Here is a 25,003-nt window from a genome sequence, read left to right on the forward strand (position 1 = left end):
TCTTTTTTCTCATCCTCACCCCCTGAATCAGGTACTGTTCGTTGCCGGCAGGTTCCAGCAAGTTGTGTGTGTGTGTGTGTGTGTGTGCGTGTGTGTGTGTGTGTTTGAGTGTGTTTGAGTGTGTTTGAGTTAGAGGGTCAGGGCTATAGAGGTGGGCACTTTGGAGGGAGAGTAGATGTCAGGAGGAGGGAGGGAAGGAAGAGAATGGGATGAAAAAGTATTCGTGACAAAGAGACCCAGAGAGATAAAGCTTGAGATGGGGAGAGAAGGGAAAGGAGAGAGGGACAAGGAGAGAGAGAGGAGAGTTGGACTACGAGGAAGATAAAGAGTAACTGAGGGAAGAGAAGCAAGTTGGTGTACAAGAGTGTGTATGCAGGAGCAGGCAATGGGTGGGCTCCTGGGTTCCCCTTCTCCCCAGCCAGCCTTCTCTCCTGGCTCCCTTGACAATTGTGGGCCCCAGCCAGTGGGTGGGCACAGGGAGAGGACAGCCTGCTTAGCCTCCTTGACTATATAAATCAACCAGAACTAACGGCGAATTCATCCTTAGTCAGGTCCAACCTTTTCTTTAAATCAGGGGTCCTCAAACTTTTTAAAGTGGGGGCCAGATCACGGTCCCTCAGAGAGCTGGAGGGCCGGACTATATGAACTACTAATTCCTACTGTAACACCTCGGCTGCGCTCACTGCCCAAAAAACCTGGCGGGCCGGATCAGACTCCTCTGTGGGCCGCATGTGGCCTGCAGGCCGTAGTTTGAAGACCCCTGCAGTTTAAATGGTCACAAGTTTTTGCTTAAAATTGATTTATAATCTTTTGGGACCTCTGAGGTTGACTGAAATATCTTTAGGCTGGGTGGTGCATGACTGAACTATTTGTTTTTTCCCCATTTTCTGGCTGAATAATGTTACTATGACTATCCATGAACAAGATTTGGTGGGGATATATGTTTTCATCTCTTTTGGGATATATTATATCTGGGAATGGGATTCCATGCCTAGGGGTGGAATTGCTAGGTCATATGATACTTTTATGTTTAACATTCTAAAACTGTTTACCAGAGTGGCTGTGCCATTTTACATTTCCACCAGCAATGTTGGAAGGTTCCAATTTCTCCACATCCTTGCCAACACTTATTATTGTTTGTTTGTTTTTTTGTTTGTTTTTTTATGGCCAGCCAGTGGTATCTTCTGTTTTGATTAGCATTTCCCTGATGATGAGTATCTTTTCATGTGGATATCAGCCATTTCTGTATCTTTGGGGAAGTGCCAATTCAGATTCTGCTTCTTATACTGAGTTTCAGAAATGATTTATTCTAGATATATGTTCCTTATCAGATATATGATTTGCAGATATCTTTGACCATTTTGTTCATTATTTTTTCCACTTTCTTGATGGTGTACTTTGAAGCATGAAAGTTAACTAATTGTGAAGACAAAATCATTTTTCTTTTTGCTGCTTATGTTTTTGGTATCCTAAGAAGTCATTTCCTAATGCAAGCTCACAAAGATTTACTGCAATTTTTTCTTCTGAGTTTTATAGTTTTGGCTCTTACATTGAGGTGTTTGGCCCATTTTGAGGTAATTTTTAAAAAAATATATATTTTATTGATTTTGTACAGAGAGGAAGAGAGAGGGATAGAGAGTTAGAAACATCGATGAGAGAGAGTCATCTATCAGCTGCCTCTTGCACACCCCCTACTGGGGATATGCCTGCAACCAAGGTACATGCCCTTGACCGGAATCGAACCAGGGACCTTTCAGTTCCCAAGCCGACGCTCTATCCATTGAGCCAAACCGGTTTCAGCTTGAGGTAATTTTTAAAAAAATATGTTTTTAGCCGAAACCGGTTTGGCTCAGTGGTAGAGCGTCGGTCTGCAGACTGAAAGGCCCCAGGTTTGATTCTGGTCAAGGGCATGTACATTGGTTGCGGGCATATCTCCATTAGGGGGTGTGCAAGTAGATGTTTCTCTCTCATCGACGTTTCTAGCTCTCTATCTTTCTCCCTTCCTCTCTGTAAAAAATCAATAAAAATATTTTAAAAAATATGTTTTTATTGATTTTATTTTTTAAATACATTTTTTATCGATTTCAAAGAGAAGGTAGAGGGAGAGAGAGATAGACACATCAATGATGGGAGAGAATCATTGATCAGCTGCCTCCTGTACACCCCACACTGGGGAGTGAGCCCAACCCTTGATCAGAATTGAACTTGGAACTCTCAGTCCGCAGGCCGATGCTTTATCCATTGGGTCATACTGGCTAAGGCTTGAGTTAATTTTTATATAGAGTGAAATAGGTATCCAGCTTCATTTTTTTGCATGTGGATAGATGTCCAGTTGTCCTGACGCCAATTGTTGAACAGAGTATTCTTTCCCCATCAAATGGTCTTGGCACCCTTTTGAAAATTAATTGTAAAGTATTTTCATAAAGGTAAAGTATTTCTGGATTCTCAGTTCTATTCCATCGATCTCAGGACCTCTTTATACTTTTAAATATTGAAGATCCTTATCTCTAAAAACTAAGGTTAAGAAAATTTAAAAATATATTTCTCTTTAATAATAACAAATCCATTACATATAAATAATATTGCTTATGAAAAGATAGCAATCTTTTCCAAAACAAAAAGTAATTTAACAGGGAGAGTGGCATTTTTGTCAGTCTCCTTAATGTCTGATTTAATAGAATCTCAGCTGGATTCTCATCTGCTTCTGCATTTGATCTGTTACTTAATTTTGGATACAGATATAGTTCTCACACAAGGTTATTTTGATTAAAGCTTTTGTATTTTGTAGCAATACAACTCTCCCATTTTTTCATGTCTTACACTTGCTATTGAACTAAGGTCTTCTGTCTCGTAGCATACCCCACATTTTGGATTTAGCTAAAATCTTTGTTGGTATTATTTAACACTAGAGGCCCGGTGCACAAAATTCATGCATGCTGGGGGAGGGAGGTGTCCCTCAGCCTTGCCTGCACCCTCTCAAATCTGGGACCCCTCGGAGGATGTCTGATCCCTCACACGTATCAGGCCTAAACTGGCAGTCAGACATCCCTCTTTCAATCCAGGACCCTGGCTCCTAACCACTCAACTGCCTGCCTGCCTAATGCCCCAAACTGCCTTCTCCTGCCAGTCTAGTCACCCCTCATGGCCTTCTCTTGCTGTCCTGGTCATCCACAATGGCCCTCCCCTACTGGCCTGGTTGCCCCCAATGGCCCTTTTCTGCCAGCCTAGTCACTCCCAACGACACTTCCCTGCCAGTCTAGTCACCTCTAACGGCCCTTCCTTGCAGGCCTGATGTTGCCCCCAATGGCCCTCCCCTGCAGGCCTGGTCGCCCCCAACTGCTCTCCCCTGCTGGCCTGATCTCAACCCTAACTGCCTCTGCCTCGTCCCCCACCACCATGGCTTTGTCTGGAAAGAAGTTGGATGTCTGGAAGATGGCCGGTTGACCTGGTTTAATTAGCATATTACCCTTTTAGTATAGATGTGTTGTCCCAGAATTTACTTTAAATTGGGAGTCAGTTACTTGATTAAATAAGGCTTTTTTCCCCAAAGAATACTTGATAGGTGATGCTCTTTCACAACACCAAGAAGAATGTAATACTTCACTTGACTTTTAGCTATAAGATTGAAAAGTAGCTTCAGTCAACATTCATCTGATCAACCATTATAAAGTTCCCTGATGGCTCCTCACTTAATTTTAGCATTGATCACTGACTTTATTAATTTCATTAGATGTTGCAGTGCTTTGATTTTCTAATTCTGTCATTCACTCTCCACTTATTAACGCTTTGCACTCCGCTGTCCCCTCTCAGGGGACATCGGAATTCTAGCATATCACTTGGATGTCCCCTCTCAGGGGACATTGCAGTTTATTAGTGATTACAGGGAATTGAGTTATTTCAACGCACGTTTCCGCCGCTAAGTAGCGTCGAGTAGCTGGTAGCCAATGTCCAGAATGGTTCGGAGTGCAAAGGGTTAATTGTGGTTCCTGTATAGGAAACAACTTACCCTGATGAACTGTTTGGTTATGCTAAAATAGTTGTCCAGGAAAGGCAGGCTAATCATTGTTTCCTTTTTGTAATCTTCAGATAAATGAGTTGGTGTCATAACAGCCTCCAAAGGTGATGGTGGTGCTTTGAACCATATGAATTTTTATAAAGTTTGTATCCATTGATTCTTTCTGATCCTCACATTGCCCATCTCGAGTTCCCCTTTCTTTATTGTTGGTCCTGTGACATGTCCACAAGAGTGTTTGATAGCTTCCGTGCTTTCATAGTAAGGTGTCTCACGTGTTCCATGTGTCCATATCAAATGGAGCAACATTCTATAAAATAGCCAGAATTTTTGTCAAGGGTAAAGTGTAGATGAAAGGTAAGGGAAGACTGAGGCACTGTCACAATTTGGAGGAGACCAAAGAGAAGTGACAACTTAATATGCAGTGTGGGAGCCTAAATTGGATCCTGGAGTACAAAGAGGACATCAGTGGAAAAACTGGTGAGAGCCAAAGAAAAGATATAACTTAATTTAAAAAGTTACATATCCTGTTTTAAGAAAACATGATATGTATTTTACTAGCTTATTTGACTTTTAAGTTTGTATCTTTATTTTTTATTATTATTTTTTAAAATATATTTTTTATTGATTTTTTTACAGAGGAAGGGAGAGGGACAGAGAGCTAGAAACATCAATGAGAGAGAAACATCAACCAGCTGCCTCTTGCACACCCCCTACCGGGGATGTGCCCGCAACAGGTACATGCCCTTGACAAGGATGGAACCTGGGACCTTTCAGTCCGCAGACCGACGCTCTATCCACTGAGCCAAACCGGTTTCGGCTTGTATCTCTCTTTAATGCTGAAAATTTGAGTACTTAAAATGAATGTAATTTGTACTTTATCCTATGATAGTGTGAATATCCTATCTAATAAAAGAGTAGTATGCAAATTAACCATCCCTCCACTACACCCACAAGCCATGCCCACCAGCCAATCAGGAGTATGCATATTAACCCCAACCCTGATGACTGTGGCCACAGAGCAAGCAGGAGGCTTGGGTTTTCTGGGCAATGGAGGAAGCCAAGCTTTCCACACACCCTGGCAGGCCCAGGCCTCCACTCAAGGCTACAAAATTTCAATTATAGAAGATAAATAAATTCCAGCAAAAATGGCTGGGGCCTTGGAGCCAGCAGGAAGCTCCGCTCCAGGCTACAAAGTTTCAATTGTAGAAGATAAATAAACCCCAGATACCAAGGCTTCCACTTGGGTTGCTAGGGGGACGGGAAGGGGGGGGAACTGCTCTGCAAACCACCACAGGCCTCTCGCCCAGGCCACCCCATGCCCCAAGGGAACCCCCACCCTGATCTGGGACACCCTTCAGGGCAAACCAGCTGGACCCCACCCATGCATCAGGCCTCCATACTATCTGATAAAAGAGTAATATGCAAATCGACTGTCACTCCAATACAAGATGGCTGCCCCTATGTGGTCAAAGATCCTGCCTCCATGTGGACACAAGATAGCTGCTACAAGATGGCCAGCAGTGGAGGGCAGTTGGGAGGGACCAGGCGTGCAAGGGTGGGCAGGTATGGGCAATCAGGCCAGCAGTGGCTTGCTAGATTCCTCTATGGTTAGATGTAATGTAAATATCTGTCTTTTCCGATGGTCTTAGGCTCTACAGCAGCGGTTCTCAACCTGTGGGTCGCATTTACGATTCATTAACAGTAGCAAAATTACAGTTATGAAGTAGCAACGAAAATAATTTTATGGTTGGGGTCACCACAGCATGAGGAACTGTATTAAAGGGTCGTGGCATTAGAAAGGCTGAGAACCACTGCTCTATGGCTAGTGTCCAGGGCTCCCATTCTCAACTTAGGTAGATGCTTCCCGGACAACCCTGCAGACACTGTCTTAAAATCACTTATAATAATTCTCTGAATAGTTACACCACTAACTTAATATATAATTAAGTTTTAGATTGATTTACATTTTTAAGGATTGCTTAGAGTGTTTTAAAAAGACCTTAATAAATATTTAATTATGAAACATTTCAGATATATGTGAAAAGAATTATTTAGAAACAGAGCTAAGAGAACTATATTCTTCCAAGTATTTAATAAGATTGTCAAAGCTTTTTCAGTATAGCTTTGACATTGAGATGGAAAATGTACTGTTAGGATAGAGTCCACCAAACAGGAGGATTTCATTACATGGGAAGAGGGCTTAATTTAATCTCTCTCCTTTTTTTCCTCTAAAGAGCAATGGAATTAAATCAGAGAAATGACCTCTCTTAATCAGCTCATTAAAGTTGTGTTGAGGTTACCTCTGAACAGTCAAGTTTCCAAACTGGGTTTTAGGCCAGAAAGGACTTTAGTTTGGTGGTAAGTTTTTCCTCTTGCGTATTTTTCTTTGTAACCCAGAGACCTGCTTTTTGGCCATGCCAGGAAGCAATAGTTTATAGTTTTAAGTCTCAAAGTAGTTTTGGTCTCTTGAACAAGTAATGAAAAAGTTACTTATTGGAAGGATTGTCAGTAACTGCATCATTATCATCATACTTTTTTGTTGTTGTTAATACTTGTCCAAGTGTATTTTTCCATTGATTTTTAGGGAGAGTGGAAGAGAGAGGGAAAGAGACAAACATCAATGTGAGAGAAGCACATTGATTGGTTGTCTCCTGCATGAGCCCTGACCAGGGCCTGGGCCAGGGAGGACCCTGCAACCAAGCTACATGCCCTTGACTGGAATCGAACCTGGGACCCTTTGTTGGTCCGCAGGCCAAAACTCTATCCACTGAGCCAAACCTGCTAGGACAGTGGTCGGCAAACTCATTAGTCAACAGAGCCAAATATCAACAGTACAACGATTGAAATTTCTTTTGAGAGCAAAAAACTGATTTCTGCGAAGTTTCAATCGTATTGTATGTGCGCACCCGCCGGTGGTATTTTGTGGAAGAGCCACACTCAAGGAGCCAAAGGGCCGCATGTGGCTCATGAGTCACAGTTTGCTGACCACTGGGCTAGGGAATCCTCATTGTACTTTAAATCTTTTTCTAGATTCAGACATTTGATGATAAAGTCTAATTTTTAAAAAATATTTTTTTTACTGAGAGGAAGGGAGAGGGATAGAGAGCCAGAAACATCGATGATAGAGAAACATCTATCAGCTGCCTCCTGCACACCCCCCACTGGGGATGTGCCCACAACCAAGGTACATGCCCTTGAGCGGAATCAAACCTGGGACTCAGTCTGCAGGCCTACGCTCTATCCACTGAGCCAAACCGGTTTTGGCAATAAAGTCTAATTTGTATCTGTTGTACTGTTTACAAGAGGGGACTTTTCTGTTGGCAGACTTGGTAGTTGTAGGAAACTTCTGAAAACCCGTTTGCATGTAGGTTCGTAATTAAGAGCCATAGTGGTGTGACGTTAACCTTTCTTGTTTATGGACCACTCTTTCTGTTGGACTGATATTCTGGCCTGGTTACCTTTATAACTTTGTATTAAAGAACATTGAAACGTACCAAAGTAGACAGGACCATATAATGATCCCTATATCCTTCTCCAGGAGGAGGAATGGTGAATGAAGTCCCATATCTCTGCCCAATGTACTACTATGAGGAAAATTCTAGACATTGTCTTATTTCCCCAGTAAATATTTCAACATGCAGTTCTATAAGCCAGGGTCTCTTATTATTAAACATAATCATAATATCATTGTAACATCTACCATCAAATATTCTATCAGTATTATTTCCCTGATTGTTGTTTTAATCAAAGCCAAAGTTTGGCCATTGTGCATCTTGTGTTGTCTTTCATGTGAAACAAAACCAGGCTGCTTGTCTAGTAATTGTCCACTTTGCAGAACTCTGCTTATGTTTACTGTAAGTTTGTAACAAGTTCATATCCTGGCTTCTGTTGTTTGTTTTGCAAGACTATTGTCTGTCTGCTGTGTTGCTGTTTCCATCAGCAGGATGTGATTTCTGACTGCCTGAAAAAATATAGGACACACACACACACACACAAGAGGCCTGGTACACGAAATTCATGCCCGGGGTTGTGTGTCCCTCAGCTCAGCCTATACCCTCTCTAAACTGGAACCCCTCATGGGCAGTTGGACATCCCTCTCACAATCCAGGACAGCTGGCTCCCAACTGCTTGCCTGCCTGCCTTCATGATGGCCCCTAATTACTTCTGCCTGCCAGCCTGATCACCCCCTAACCACTCCCCTGCCAGTCTGATTGATGCCTAACTGCTCCCCTGCCAGCCTGATGGCCCCTAACTGCCCTCCCCTGCAGGCCTGGTCACCCCTACCTGCCCTTCTCTGCAGGCCTGGTTCCCCCCAACTGCCCTCCCCTGCAGGCTTGGGACCCCTCCAACTGTCCTTCCCTGCAGGCCTGGTTGCCCCCAACTTCCCTCCTTTGCTGGTCTGGTCACCCCTAACTGCCCTCCCCTGCTGGTCTGATCGCCCATAACTGCCCTCCCTTCCAGGCCTGGTCCCTCCCAATTGCCCTTCTCTGCTGGCCATCTTGTGTCAACATGGGGGTAGTCATCTTTGACCACATAGGGGCAACCATCTTGTGTGTTGGAATGATGGTTAATTTGAATATTACTATTTTATTAGATAGGATTCTCTCTCCCTCTCTCCCTCCCTCTCTTTCTCTCTCTCTCTCTCTCTCTCTCTCTCTCTCTCTCTCTCTCTCTCTCTCTCTCAGCCCAGTGCACAAAATTAGTGCACAGGGGGGAAGGGTCCCTTCAGCCTAACCTGCACCCTCTCCAATTCAGGACATCCCTCTCACAATCTTAGACCACTGGCTCCTAACCACTCACCTGCCTGCCTGCCTGATTGCTCCTAAACACTTCTGCCTCTGGTCTGATTGTCCCTCACTGCCCCCCCTGCCAGCCTGGTCACCCCAAAATGGCCCCCTGCCAGCCTGATTGCCCCCAACTGCCCCCTCCCCCCAGCTGCCCTGCTGCTTGGTTGTTTGGTCACCCCTCACTAACCTCCCTACCGGCCTGGTCGCCCCACACAGCCTGTTCAGTCATCCGTTTAGTTGCAGTGGTCACTTAGGCTTTTATATAGTTAAATATATCTTCTAGTTGTGTTCCCCCTATCCTCTTTTTGGCTATCATATATCACGTTTAACCAAACATTTTTTTGAGAATCTTAAAAGTGTAGAAGTTAATAGTGATGAAAATCATCTATAGGACTACCTTCTGTGACTTATCAGTCTGGATACCAATCTATGTCTTTATTTTCTGGATGCGACAGTTTTGTGAGAATTGATCTAGGTCTCTATTACAATTTAATGTATTTGTCCTTTATCCTACATTTTGAAAAACACTGACCTCTTGAAACAGATTTAACTTGTTTCAAGAATTTCTTCTTTATTTTATTTTTAAAATATATATATTTTATTGATTTTTTACAGAGAGGAGGAGAGAGGGATAGAGAGCTAGAAATGTCGATGAGAAAGAAACATCGGCCAGCTTCCTACTGCACATCCCCTACCAGGGATGTGTCCGCAACCAATGTACATGCCCTTGACCGGAATTGAACCTGGGACCTTTCAGTCCGCAGACCGACGCTCTACCACTGAGCCAAACCGGTTTCAGCCAAGCATTTCTTCTTCATAAGTAGTTGCCTTTATATATCTATCTTACAGCATTTAAGGGATTTTGTACCTTTATGATTGATTATGCACAATGATAATTAGATGAGACCATCTTTGATCATCAGATTATTTCATTAACAAGTGTTTTGAGCATTAACCATAAATAGGTTATTGAGAATAAGGAGCATCATTATAGAAACTAATAAGCTTTATGGTTATCCAGGAGACAAAATAGTTAGCTTTTAGATTTCTTTATCAACCACTCAGAAGAGTCTGAAAAGATACGTGGGTTAAATCAAGGTCTTTATCTTGTTGTAAAGCAGAGTAGCCTGGAGGCAGACCTGTGTGTCCAGGAATCTTGGGTCTGACACCTAAATTAGGAAGGCCTAAAAACCACCATCCCTTTAAAACCAGAGTTACTTTGTAAGACATGGGAAAATCAGGAGGTGTTATGTGTAAAGTTGAGCCAGTACTTTATAGCAGAGGCCCCTTTACACTATGTTTCAGAGTGTGAAGGGGTTCCTTTTAACCAATTATTGTTTATTTCTCCTGACAACTGGTCCTGGAAGAAAGGAAATTAATGGGGCTGGTCAAAAACGATATATATAAATTGGGGAGTCATCAAATTCCAAGTTGGAGTTCTATTAATTTTGTAATTTTCTATTTTAAAAATAACAGTTCTGGGCATGAATAGGTTTATATGTTTTGACACAGTTTCTAACTCTTAAAACATCATGGTCACCAAATTATTGTGAAGAAGAAACTTATTTTTAAAAAACCAAGGTATTTCTTGAGTAAGTAAGGTGTAAATTATGGGCAGGTTTCTCTAAACTATTTGAACTCCAGAGGGATAAACATATCCTGGAAAACTTAGAGTCAGTTATAAAGTAGAATCAGTTATATCTGTACTTCAAGTTACCAGTTTACTGTCTTTGTCATTTTACAGCATCCTACAGTTAACATTAAACTTCTCCCGGTGGAGCCACAAAGTAAACAGCTCATGACTTCTGATCAGGACGCTAAGGTTGTGGCTGAACCGCAGGGCCAGCGAGTCCAGGAAGGGAAAGACAGCGATCATCTGGTGAGTACATAGCTGAGGCTGTCATGGGCCTGTGTATCTCCTTTTCTTCTGATAACAGATTTTTACATGCAATAAATTTATGGGTAACTTAGTAGAGAAAAGTTAAGTACTAGGAGATAGAGAAAACAAATGGCAACTAGTAGCTAGATATTAAAGCCTTAGATTTTAACTTTGTTAAAAAAATTATTGATTTTAAGAGAGAAAGAAATATCAATTTGTTGTTCCACTTATTTATGCATTCATTGGTTGATTCTTACGTGTCCTGACTAAGGATGGAACCTACAACCTTGAAATTATCAGGAGGACACTCTAACCAACTGAGCTACCTGGCCAGGTCAAAGCCTTGGATATGAAATCACCAAGAAAATACAGTGATTTATAAATACTTTTATAGCATTATAGCCATTGCAGTGGTATGTAGTTAAAGAATTAATTAGAATTATAACAAATTTTTTATTTTGACTACATTCATTAATTGTAAGATTTGATCATGTCAAGCAGTAATATTTAAAGTTTCTAAATGGCTTTGGGAAAAGTGTGTTTTCTTGGTTTTTTTTAAATTTTTCCTATTGAAACTACTTTAGTAGGATTTTACTTTATGTACAGTCAGAATTTCAACATTTAAAATTTTAAGGCTTCTATATTGCTCTGAATATCTCCCTGAATTTGCTTTGTCATATAAAAATGTGCTTTTCTCATGGGCTTTGTTGTGTTCGATTACTGTGGTTTGAAAATATGTTTTTTCACATTGTAGTGATGGTATGTTTGATGTTTTCAATTTGCAGATGAATGGTCCCATATCTCAAACCACTTCTCAGACAAGCTCCATCCCAGCTTTGAGTCAGGTAATTTAGTCCTGAGATATATCACGTTGGAGGCTCACAGATATTGCCTTGTAACAAAAATTTATTGTAAACTAATTAAAAAATGTTGATGTTTCTCAATTGGTAGGGGGGACCCAGTGCCTTGTGTATTAATTTGATGTCTTATATTCATTAAGAGTTTAAAGGGTCATTTAAAGGGTCACTGATCATCTATTATGTGTATGTTAGATTCATACATGGGTGGGAGGTCCCTCAGCCCAGCCTGCACCCTCTCTAATCGGACATCCCTTTTGCAATCTGAGACTACTGGCTCCTAACTGCTCACCTGCCTGCCTGATCGCCCCTAACTGTCCTCCCTTGCTGGCTTGATCTTGCCTCCAACAGCCCTCCATTGTATGTTTTTGCCTCCTTTGTCAAATATTAATATATATAGCTGATATTGCAAAATGTCCCATTGGGAGTTGGACCCGGAGTTTGATCACTATGACGTGCTCTGACCACCAGGGGCCAATGCGAATGAAGGAAGACCCTGGTGGACAGCCAGGGAAAGAAGGCCCTGATCAGCCCTGATCATTGGCCAGGCCTAGCAACCATACCCATGCACAAATTTTGATTTATTAAAAACAAAACAAAAAAAAACTTCCATCATTTTGACATATGTACACGTGTTTTATGTTTTTTATTATTTATTTGCCACAAGAAAAGGTCAGGAATTGTTACCTCTCTTTTAATTTTTTTTTACTGTTTCACTTCATTACTGCTGTGTATGTGCTCCCTGTAAGTGACGTAGGTGCTTATGTAGCTGGTTCCTACTTATGGTGAAAATTGCGTTATGTTGATCCATAGGAAGGGATCTCCGATGTAACCCGAGGACCTACTGTATTCTGTTTCATTGATATCTTCCTCCCTCCATGTACCCCCCCCTTCTCTCTCTCTCTCTCTCTCTCTCTCTTTGGTTAATCTTCACCCCAAGATATTTTCCCATTGATTTTTTTTTTAGAGAGAGTGAAAGGGAGGGGGATTGACAGAGAGAGAGAGAGAGAGAGAGAGAAATATCAATGTGAGAGAGACGGATCAATTGGTTGCCTCTTGCATGTGCCTGGTCCGGATATACATACCCTTAACTGGAATCAAACTCAGGACCTTTCATTCTACAAACTAATGCTCTATCCACTGAGCCAAATTGGCTAAGGCTTTATATGTCTCTTTTTATGCCAGTACAATGCTGTTTAGATTACTATGGTCTTGTAGTATAGTTTGATATTAGGTAGTGTGATTCCTCCAACTTAATTCTTTCTCAAGATCACTGTTGCTATTCAGTGTCTTTTGAGGTTCCATAGAAATTTTTTAAACATTTGTTCTAGTTCTGTGACTAAGTGAAATAAACCAGTTAGAGAAAGATAAGTACCATATGATTTCACTCATATGTGGAATTAAATGAACAAACTGAACTACCAAGCAGAGAGAAACTAATAGAGAGCAGGCAGACAGATCTATTGGGGTGGTGGGTGGTTGAGGGATTGAGGAAAAAAAAAAAAAAGCATGGACATAGTCAACATTGTGGTGATAGTGGAGCATGGAGGGGTGTGGAAGGGTAGCTGGAGGTGGAAAAGGGCATAGAGGGGATAAATGGTAATGGGGGGGAAAATTGGTTCACATTTTAGCTATGATTAATGAAAGACTATGGAAATGGACAGCTATTGGTTTTTAAATCCTGCTTTATACCATTTGGGTCTGCGTATGTCGGTGCATTTGGAGCTATTCCAGATTTAGCTTGTTAATCTTGTATGTGATCTTATAAATCTTACACAAAATTAAAAAAGTGAATCTTTTTTGAAAGTAAAATTTAAAAGTAATCGCACAAAATTTATGGTACTAAACTTCCTAACATTCCCCACATATAAGCAGTTCATGTAAGAAATTAGAGGGGATTGAATTGTTTATCTTCTTTTAATAAGGAAGGCTTTTTTTTTTTTTTTTTAAAGACCCTTCCAAACAATTATATTTCTTTTTTTAAATTGTATTTTACATTGATTTTAAAAAAATAAATTTTATTGCCCTGGCCCAGTGGGTCATTTGATTGGAATGTTGTCCCATACACGAAAAGATTGTGGGTCTGATTCCCTGTCAGGGCACATATATCTGTGATTTGTGTTTGATACCTGGTCAGGGTATGTATAGGAGGCAACTGATCTACAGTATGATGTTTCTCTCATTGATGTGTTGCCCTCTTTCTCTCTGTCTCCCTCTCTCTGCCCTGCCCTCCCCCTCCCTTCCTCTCTCTCTAAAAATCAATAAAACATGTCCTCGGGCTATGACTTAATAAAAATGAAATTTAGAATAGCTTTAGTAACTTAAAATCCAAATGGTAGTCTAAGAGGGAAATAACAGAAATCATTGAGAGTTTTAAAACAATAAAAATAATTTTTTAAAAGAACAAATCTTCCTCTGGTTGATTTGCAGTCTAATATAATGTTCAAAATGTCTTAAAACCTGTTGCTGGCTGTGAAACTAGCTTTTGGATTCTGTGGGGGGTTTTGGTCTGTTTTGTTTCTGTAAATTACTTTGTGGGTGAGAATTAAGACCTATCTGAAAAAGAATTCAATATTTCATTTCTGTGGAGAAATAACTTGCAATTAGTACTACCTTCATATAATTTTTTTGCTATTTTTAAGTGTTAATGGCTGCCCTAACTGGTTTGGCTCAGTGTGTTGACCTGCAGACAGAAGGTCCTGGGTTCAGTTACAGTCAAGGGCATATGCCTGGGTTGCAGGGTCAATCCCTAGTATGGGGGCGTGCAGGAGGTAGCCAATCAATGATTCTCTTCATTGATGTTTCTATCTCTTCCCTCGCCCTTCTTCTCTGAAGTCAATAAAAATGTATTTTTTTTTTTTTTAAAAGAGTTAATGGCCTATAACAGAATATCATGTGGCTAGTTCTTTGTCTAGCCCTGCTACTCAGTACCCCTAGCATCCCTTGTGCAGATCACATCTCTGACACTGGGTTTTGTAAATTGGGGATATACTATTTACCAGTTTTGCAGGGTGATGCACATTTCAGGTTTTCATAGGATCGTTAAATACTTGAGCTGGAACTTACCATAAGAGACCACCTTGACTCGCATGTGTGTCCTTTAAAACTTAATTTATATACTTAAGTATCTTCACAGAAAAAATAAATCTTATTAGAGACTACACCTATTTTTAAAGAACGGTACAATGAGAAGATACATATTTCACCTCACTTTTTCCCATATAGTATGAGTTCATCTATATATTCCCTTGTACTTGTCGTGCAGTGTTTTCTTTTGAAATTACTATACTTTATTTAAAGGAAGGAACTTTTTCTAAAAATATATTTTATTAATTTTTTTACAGAGAGGAAGGGAGAGCGATAGAGAGTTAGTAACATCGATGAGAGAGAAACATTGATGAGTTGCCTCCTGCACACCCCCTACTGGGTATGTGCCTGCAACCAAGGTCTATGCCCTTGACCAGAATTGAACCTGGAGCCCTTGAGTCCGCAGACCAATGCTCTCTCCACTGATACTGAGCCAAACCGGTTAGGGTGGAAGGAACCTTTTTTGTGGTTAATCCTCACCCAAGGATATTTTTCTCATTGATTTTTATTATCCCCCCGTGTATTCTTTATGTCGATAAGCCATCATTTCTTTAGCCATTTGGTTGTGTTTTTTTTTGGGGGGGGGGGAGCATTTGCATTGTTCATTTTTTTTCCATCATTATCAGTGGCATTGCTCCAACCATTTTTTCTAACTGACACTGCTATGGCACACTTAAGTGTGTAGACATCTTACTTGGTGTTGTAGCTCTTAGTGTTGATGCTCAATAGTCTGCAGTTATGATTGACAGTGAGTATGCTTAGCAGTTTGATTTAGGAACCATTTCTTTAAGGTTTAGTCTTCCCCCCAGTTGGACACAGTGTGAGTTAAAGGAGAATTGCTATAATGATGACCAAATAAACATCTGACTAATTCAGGAGCAGATTTGCATTTATCCAGCCAAAATATCAATCATATTTATCATACATCCCTCTGTTCCCTATCCCCCCAAATTTTTGAATAGTAGCTACAAGCCTAGCCAACCAGTGAGCACCAAAAAGTGATCCTATCTAGAAGAACTGAGACTTGGAGAGGATTAAATAACTTCCTTAAGAATACTTAACTACAACATGGCAGAACCAGGGTTTGAAACCAGACATCCTGGCTTCAGAATTTAAACTCTCAAGATGAGATACTTCCTCATTGGCATCTGTTATTGCATTTAAAAGCAGAAACAACAAGTGGAAAATAGTATCAAAAAACAAAACAAAGCTCTTGTCAGCCATTTGGCAACTCCTTGCATTGTCTCTGAGCAGATGAAATTAATTTGGAATAAACCTGGAGGATTTTAGGTGGCGAATAGTGTGACATATATGAATATTATTTTGATCTCATTATATTAACAGTGGATTTTAGTGAGTTAAGAATGCATACAAAGAAACCATATCAAAAAAGCTATTAAGCAATGAAGGTGAGAAATTATGGTGGCTTAGACTTGGAGTAAATGAATTGCAAATTTATTTTGGAGGTAGATTCAATCACACAACTCTGTGGATTGGATGTTGTAGATGTTGGGGTGAGGGAAAGATAAATCAAGGATAGTTGAGCAATTGGTTTCATTTATTTTAGGGTGGAAAAAACTGGAGAAGTAAAGGTTTGTGGAGGGAAAAATCCACCTGGCAGAAATTCAAGTGAGCAATGAAGTGGGCAGGTGGGGCTGGCTGGACCTCAGTAGAGAAGTTATAGCCTGAAATATAAATTTGAAATAAGTAGATGTTTTACTATATCTTATATATGGAAAAGACTATAAAAACTACTGTTTTGTATGTCTTGTTACTTTGTTTCATCTTTTCATCCCTTCTACAAGGACACTTCAAAAATATGTTATGTATTTACTTCTTTAAATAAAGTTTCAACATGTTTCTCTAACATGCACCATTTTAATTTTGTGCCTAGCATTGTTATTTCTGAACTTCAACAGTGTTATTTCCCCCCCAGAAATTAGATATCACTATAAATACCTATAAATTTTAAAGATCAAATTTTTGTTATTTCCCATTGGAGTCTTTATAAGGTAACTTCTTTGTTGTCATCATTCCATGAAATATAGTTCAGAGAATGTTGAAACACTGTAGAAAAACAAGAGATTGGGAATTCCTTCTCTGGCTGGTATATTAATTTTAGTTACTTTTTAATTGGTTTTGTGAGAATAAGAAGAATAATATGAAAAATTTTGTTGCTATTCTGAGTCATTGGTTCCCATGTGTTGTTTAGGTTTTAGTGCATGGATCAGGGGCTGCTGAAATTAGGATTTTGGATTTGAGTGGCGGGGACATGTGACTGTTGTGCAAAGGGCTATTTTTGGTATCTGGGTGTCGGCTTGTCAGAAACCATAGAGAATTAGTGTGAGGTGCACTTGGAGCTTAGACAGTGCCGACAGGCATTGTAATGTGTTTGAACTTTTTAACATGGGCTGTTGCTTCAGCAAAGAATTCAGTGGTGACAATGACAATGAAAAAACTGGCCTGTTACAAAAACCTGTGGAGGAGAAGGACCCGGAGAACAAGATAAGTAAAACTTTATCTGTATTATTTGATACACTGGAAGGTGAAGAGCTGCACAATGTTGAATATGGAGCCGGCAGGGCAGCTGCTGGGACTGATATATGGCCAAGGATGTTTGTGAGGTCTGGGCACAAATGGGCGCACAGATCAAGGCCATCGGTTAACTTTATTTCCTCTTTAATGTATAAGTTCCTAGATAGGTATAAAAATTTGGATGAGACTGACAATTCAGGTACTGCTGCTGTTGAGCAGGCCTGTGAGAGTGTCTGTGAGACTGTGAGTGTGGACATTGACAACACACAGAGTTTTTCTGTAGGTATTGCCTCTGAAGAGGACGAGTGTCTTTCACATGTCCCGGGGCCTTCTGACCAGGACAAGCAGGAAGGAGCCCTTGTAAATAACCATCTGTACCATCACTCTGGCACATGTAAAAATGCTGTAGTAGAAAAAGAAATCACAGTAAATGTTCACATCAGTTGTGGTAATGAGAAAAATGCTTTAGATGAGTCTGGTAGGGAGACCGAGAGGGCAAACCCCATTTGTGTGGATCAGAAGCGATGCTGGAATTCAAGAGAGAGCAAGTTTTACAGTATCTGTGTTGTAGATCCTGGAAGCCTGGACAGTGACGACGAGCCATGTGTGCACATGTGTGGAACAGCTGCCACAGAAGAGAGCCCCTCAGCTGTCACTTTTGAGGGGGTTTGCAGAGGGGCCTCCACAGATAACACTGCTGGAGGTCCAGGGGACTTAGAGGCACCACAGGAAGAACTATACCCATGTGGCATGAAGGAAGTCTCTAATGAAAAAACTGAACCTAGTCTCAAAGTTTTTACTGACAGTGACCCATCTTGTAAAAGAAACACTGGTGACATGCAGGCTCAGTCTTTAAGGGCAAACCCTTACACTGGGTTCCCTACAGATTACACAGAAAGTGATGCATTACATAATGTTGGCACAATACCTGAATCAAATACTAACATAGACACTGACTCACTAGAATACATGTGTGCCATCCCCGAAGAAGGAGAGAGCCATAGTTCAGTACTATTAAGTCCGATGGGTGACTCGGGTGTTGATCTAATTGAACAAAGTGCTGACACCGAGGCTGTAAAAGCTAATATAGATCAGAGTTTAAACTCTGAAAAGGGAGGAGGAAAGAACTTTATGAAACATCTAAAAGACAGTGATTATTCCAATTTAGATGTTAACAGATTGGACAGATCAAATAGATGTATCACTTCAGTGAGCTTTGGAAATGAGTGTCTTCTTGTTCATGCTAATTTCCAAGGAGCAGCCCCTAAAAGAAGTGAGGACCCCAGATCTGAATACCTGGGGCCAGCAATGACAAAGGGACAATACAGTGGTGATTGCAGCCTGGGAACTGGGAGCATCCAGCGTGTGAGCAAAGGAGAATTGGCTTTGCAACCTGAAAATAGTTTGTCTTATCAAGATGAGGATGAAATGAGCATTTTTGAAGATGAAAGTCATGATAAAAGGGCTTTTGAAAGATCTTTGAGTCAGGAAGATCTGTGTGCAGATACTGGGGCTATCATAGCCCAGGCCCAAATTAGTGATTTAACTCATGCAATGCAGGCAAAAAATGTGGAGGGCTTATATCAAAGAACAGATACGCAGGATCTCAGGAGTTTGCTGGAAGTGCCCCAGAAGGATGAATCTCCTCATGGACCCAGGTGTGTTCAGAGTAACTTTATGTCCTCTGCATTTATTTTCAACTGCACTGACGAAGAAAAAAGTGAAACAGGCCAGAATCATAAAGCAGAGGATGAATTGTGTGTAAAGAGTTCAGTGAGTGGCCCTCACAGACTAGAAAATGCCAAAAAACAGTCACTAAAGGCTAATCACAGAGAGACAAGTAAAAATGACATAGAAAATTTCAAGTTAGGTTCTAAAACAATCTTTCATTGGGAAACAAATATAGAAAAATGCAAGACAGTGCCCGGTCAGGATGTATTGGCTTGTGCTAGTTCTAGTATAACAATAGCACCTGACTTTGAAATAAATCAAATAGAAAAATGTGAAGAAACCTGCAGAGTGAATGACAGCAAACACAAAGATCTTCATCTTGTACCACCTGTGAGTTCAGGTGAACAGATGGCAGACGCACAGGAGACCTGCTCTTTTAACTGTGGTGGAGATCCAAGACAGGAGCAGGTTTCCTGCACATCCACTGACGTCTCTGATACTTTAGACACTGTGGTGGCAGGACACAAAACAGAAGTGATAGGGGAAGGACTTTCCTGGGAGAAAGACAGTGACTCCGACGACAGCTATTGCAGAGGTCCATGTGGGACAAGCAGACTTGCACATCACTTCACACAAAGAAATGTCAGAGCCACAGTTAAAGAGCCTGCATTAAATGATGAAGTGGATTTTGTGGGAAGTTCAAGGGTGAATTTTGGAGAAATAGAGTTATGTGGCGCTCTTGATGAGAATTCCTATTTGGCTGGTGAGGATCCTGCCCAAGTGGACAAACACACAGCTGTTCCTCACAATGTGCTGCAGGCAGTTCCTGTCATCTCAGGTGGCAGCAAAGAAATGGTAGTACCAAGTAGTGAGGACCATGTTTTATTACTCTCAGAAGACACTATAAATACATCTGAAAACCCCTCAAAAGAGGATTTGCAGAGCTTCCCAGAGGAATTGTATTTGAATGAACTTTCCTATTATCCAATGGGAGGGTTTGCAGGTCAGATGTTTTCTGAAAGCCTGGCAGGTGGTGGTTGTCGATATCCCGTGGGCTGTCTGTGGACTAACACAGTTGTGAAAGGTGAACTAGAGGATAAACAAATACTTATGGGGGACCTGCACAGCCAGCCACAGGACTTCAAGATTACTCCCTTTTGGATGGAAAAGCTCCATTATCAGCTACCAATCGCAGAAGATGGTGTTATTTGGGGATGGCAGAGTAGTAGTGCACAGTTAGTAAGTGTTTTTATCAGTTTTTATTGTGCTGTGATATATTAATCTTTCATTTTGATTGCTCTTAAGTTGAAATTAACAAATGTTTATTCTAAACAATGGACAGTTGTTTGAATCTTTATGTAAATGTAAAGCTATGAGTTACGTAGCATTGATTTAACCATTTCCAAATTGGTGACTATGAATTCACTTTATTGTTTGGTGTATTTTAGCCAGAGTGTTTGTCAACTCTTATTAGCACTAAACCTGTACTGCTCAGGTGGTCGATTCAGCTTTGTGTAAACCATCTTATGTTTGTGGACTTCTTATTCATGTGCTTGTGCAGGCTGTCATGCCAGTCCTGACTTTCTTATCACCAGCTTGCTGAAGCAGAACAAGCATTTGACCCATTGGATATTTAGTCTTTTCTAAAAGGTTACTTACACTTGCAGTGTGTACATGAATTAAATCTGTGCTTTCCGCTTCATTGTATGGTAACCGTCTAAGGCAGGTAAAATTTGCTGCTTTTAATTCTCGGAAATTTTGCTGTCTCCTTTCTGTCAGAAACATCTGCAGAGCTTTTCAGACCACAGTGCTCAAGTCCTGCTCATTTGGAAGAACCTTCGCAGCTGATTCTGCAATGGGCAGCTAATTTGGGCATCTTTCTAGAAATTCTGTAATAAATGCAAATATTCCATAAAAAGGGAAGTTAGTCTTCTCTTAAAGCAGTCCTTTTGGACATGTATGATTGAAAGGGCATACTTTTAATATTGAAAATTTTGTTGCATTAGGCAAGAAAAATGGTAATTGTAAGGAGATAGATGTGTAGAGTAGATGTTAATTAATGCCTATTATATGGAGATAAATAAGTAAAAATTCTATAATTTAGGGAATCATCCATTAACTTCTTTTCTTTCCATGTCCACATTTGGGAGTTTTACCAGAGTTACATTCAAGTTTCTTAAATTATTATAAAGGCAAACACTATAAAATTAGGCCTTTTAACTATTTGCATACAGTTGACTGCGAATTTCAGTGCTTAGTGCATTAATATAGAGTGCACATGGTTTCTGTTGCTGTCCTGCTCTTCTGCCTGTGAGATACATGTGTACTGTTTTGAATTAGCTTTTCAATTATGAGATAACATCCAAACAGCATTCTAATTTGACATACTATATTTAGGATAATGCTTTGCTTTTCACAACTCTAGTTTTCACAGTAGATATCTTTTTTAATAGTAATCTTATAAATAGCAGCTACTACTCCATGTTACAGATCAAGAACCAGAAGAATGAGACTTCATGACTCTAAAGCCAGTGAATTGCTATGAATTATTAAACTTACTTAGGGACAAATCCAGGAAGTTTGTGCTAACTTGAAATAAGAAATGTATAAGTGTATCTTTTCCCCTCTTAACTGTTGCCCTCTTATCTTAACTGTTGTATTTTCTTCACCTGCCTTTACTTCCTCTGATATTAGTTATTCTAGTTTCTACTCAGTAACTTGTCAGTGAGACCATTCTATCTCATGTTGTGACAAACACAAATTTATGAATTGCTAGGGGTAAATTGTTTTAAATGGCGCGTAATGTTTGGGTGGGTAGAAGAGTTTATCTTTTTATTTTTTAAATATATTTTTATTGATTTCAGAGAGGGAGGGAGAGAGAGAGAGAAACATCAATGATGAGAATAATTGATTGGCTGCCTCCTGCATGTCCCCAACATGCAACTAGGTATGTGCCCATACTGGAATCAAACCTGAGACCTTTCAGTCTGCAGGCTAAGAGTTGCTTTTTAAAGAAAAAAATATATATATATATTTTTTATTGATTTCAGAGAGGAAGGGAGAGGGAGGGAGAGAAACAACAATGATGAGAGAGAATCATTGATCAGCTGCCTTCTGCATGCCCCCAACTGGGTACTGAGCCAGCAACCACAACCTGAGTATGTGTCCTGACCCTGAATGGAACAATGACCTCCTGGTTCATAGGTCGGCAATCAACCACTGAGTCACACCAGCTGAGCAGAAGAATTTCTTTAGAGCGTCAGAATTTGGGGCTGCTTTACTCTTCCAAGAGTAATATTGGTCATTTATACCATATTGATTCAAAACTTTTTTTTAATTGTCACCTGAGTATATGTTGATTGATTTTTAGAGAGAGAGGAAGGGGATGGAGGAGAGAGAGAGAGAGAGAGAGAGAGAGAGAGAGAGAGAGAGAGGGAGAGAGAGGGAGAGAGAGAGAGAGGAACACCAGTGTGAGAGAGAAACAGTGAATGGTTGCCTCTCGTATGTACTTTGAACAGGGATCAAACCACAGCCTAGGTACATACTTAGACCAAGAATCGAACTTGCACACTATTAGTGTACTGGATGGCATTCCAAACAACTAAGTCACCCAGCTGGGGCAAAATGTGTTTTTTAAGGTCACTTCATTTCTGGTTGTAATGATCATTACTTAGGTTATGATTTTCAGTGGAAAAAATAAGACTTGGGTGGCCAAGCAGGCCGAGTTATTGATAATCAGTTGGAAGTTCCATATAATATTATATATATATATATATATATATATATATATATATATATATATATATATATATATAATCCAGTGACCAGGACGCCGGAATGACTGGTCACTAGGGCAGCAAACAGTCCTGATCTGGGGATGGGGTCCAGCCGGCCTACCTCCCTCGGCCCTTCCCCTTAGCTGGCCCCGCCCCTGATAGGCCTCTCCCACCCCGATAGGGGGCGGGGATTACAAGAAGTTAATGAACTCTTGATAAATGTTTTTGCTGACATTAGAGCACTTTTTCTTATTACCATCATTTTTTTTGGGGGGGGGGAGGGGGGAGTAATTTCATAACCTCTTTCTTGGTTTTCTTATTTCTGAAATGGAGGCAGTGATTACTACTACCTGACAGGCTTGTCATGATTAAATACAGGTAAGTACATAAATATTCTGGCACCTAGCCACCTCTCCAGTGTTAGTTGTCATGCCATTAGGATTTAGTTATGTCTCCCATTTTTCACCCTTGTCACATCTCAGAATATCTTTTTAATACTGCATAATTGCTTTAAGTCATGAGTTGATTTGGATTTAAGTATCTACTACTTACGAAGTAGAAAATTACATAAAGGTAAAAACATAGAGAAGCCATTTGTTGATGGTAGCCATTTCTGACAGGTGTAAGGTGATACCTCATTTATTTGTATCTCTGATGATCAGTGACTGAGCGTTTTTTTCATGTCTCTTTGCCTTCTATATTTTCACTTTGGAGAAGTGTCTATTCAGGTCCTTTACTCATTTTTTTATTGAATTGTTTATTTTCCTTTTGTTAAGTTGTATGAGTTCCTTATATATTTTGGATATATCAGATTTTCATTTCCTTTATCAGATATCTGCCCAATTTTCCCAACACCATTTATTGAGGAAAATTTTAATATATATATATATTTTATTGATTTTTTTACAGAGAGGAAGGGAGAAGGATAGAGAATTAGAAATATTGATGAGAGAGAAACATCGATCAGCTGCCTCCTGCACCTCCTTACTGGGCATGTGCCCACAACCAAGGTACATGCCCTGGACTGGAATCGAACCTGGGACCCTTGAGTCCACAGGCCAACCCTCTATCCATTGAGCAAAACCAGTTAGGGCAAGGAGGAGGAGACTGTCTTTATTGTATGTTCTTAGCTTCTTTGTCAAATATTAATTGAGCATAATGGTTTGAATTGATTTCTAGATTCTCTGTTCTATTTCATTGATCTATATGCCTGTTCTTGTGCCAGTATTGAGTTGTTTTGGGTACAGTGGCTTTGTAGTATAACATGATATCTGGTATTGTGATCCCTCCAACTTTGTTCTTTCTCAAGATTGCTGTGGCTCTTCATTTTTGTGGGTTTTTAAAAATATTTTTATTGATTTCAGAAAGGAAGGGGAGAAAGGGAGAGAGAGAAGCATCAGCGATGAGAATAATTGATTGGCTGCCTCCTAAATGCCCCCTACTTGGGATCAGGCCCACAACTCTGGCATGTGACCAGAATCAAACCCGGGACCCTTCAAACTGTAGGCTGACACTCTATCCACTGAGCCAAACCAGCTCGGGTTTTCGCCGTCTTTTTTTGTTCTATATAAATTTTTGGAGTGCTTGTTCTAGACCTGTGAAATATGCCATTGGTATTTTAATAGGGATGTGTTGACATTTTGGGTGGTATGGACATTTTGATGTTATTGATTCTAGCAATCCATACACATGGTATTTTCTTCCACTTTATATTTTCCTCTACCTCTTTTTTTTTTTTTTTTTTTTTTTTAATGTAAGCATTAAGAGAAATCATATTTTATTTTTGTTTTTTAAAAAATATATTTTATTGATTTTGTACAGAGAGGAAGGGAGGGAGAGAGAAAGTGAGAGAGAGAGAGAGTCAGAAACATCGATGAGAGTCATCGATCAGCTGCCTCTTGCACACCCCCACTGGGGATATGCCCGCAACCAAGGTACATGTCCTTGACTGGAATCGAACCAGGGACCTTTTAGTCCCCAAGCCGACGCTCTATCCATTGAGCCAAACCGGTCTTGGCTCCTCTACCTCTTTTTTTCAACATCCTCTAGTTTTCCAAGTGAAGGTTTTTTACATCCTTAGTTAAGTTTATTCCTAAGTATCTTAATTTTTTTTTGTTGCAATGGTAAATGGGATTGCTTTTTTAGTTTCTCTTTATGAGAGTTCATTATTGGTGTATAAAAATGCCATCGATTTCTGGATGTTAATTTTGCTGGCAAGAATATAGAGAAAAGGGAACCCTAGTACACTGCTGGTGGGAATGCACACTGGTGTAGCCATTATGGAAAACAGTATGGAGTTTACTCAAAAAATAAAAAATGGAACTTCCATTTGACCCAATCATCCCACTTCTAAGACTATATAATAAGAAATCAGACGCACCCATCAGAAAGGATAT

At 40.2% G+C, this 25,003-nt stretch overlaps 1 protein-coding gene across 2 annotated transcripts in view; it reads left to right on the forward strand.

The window, feature by feature from the left end:
• The window catches only part of LARP4B (La ribonucleoprotein 4B), an 88,381-nt gene that overhangs the window by 23,101 nt on the left and 40,277 nt on the right, over nucleotides 1–25,003 (forward strand). For both annotated transcript variants that reach the window (XM_084872353.1, XM_084872352.1), the window contains 2 exons: nucleotides 10,547–10,681; nucleotides 11,467–11,526. In XM_084872353.1, the coding sequence (XP_084728479.1) occupies nucleotides 10,601–10,681; nucleotides 11,467–11,526 (141 nt within the window). In that variant the 5' untranslated portion in view covers nucleotides 10,547–10,600. The remainder of the gene's footprint in view (nucleotides 1–10,546; nucleotides 10,682–11,466; nucleotides 11,527–25,003) is intronic.

The sequence above is a fragment of the Pipistrellus hanaki genome (assembly GCF_964339955.1).
Source record: "Pipistrellus hanaki genome assembly, chromosome: 1".
Taxonomy (NCBI): Eukaryota; Metazoa; Chordata; class Mammalia; order Chiroptera; family Vespertilionidae; genus Pipistrellus; species Pipistrellus hanaki.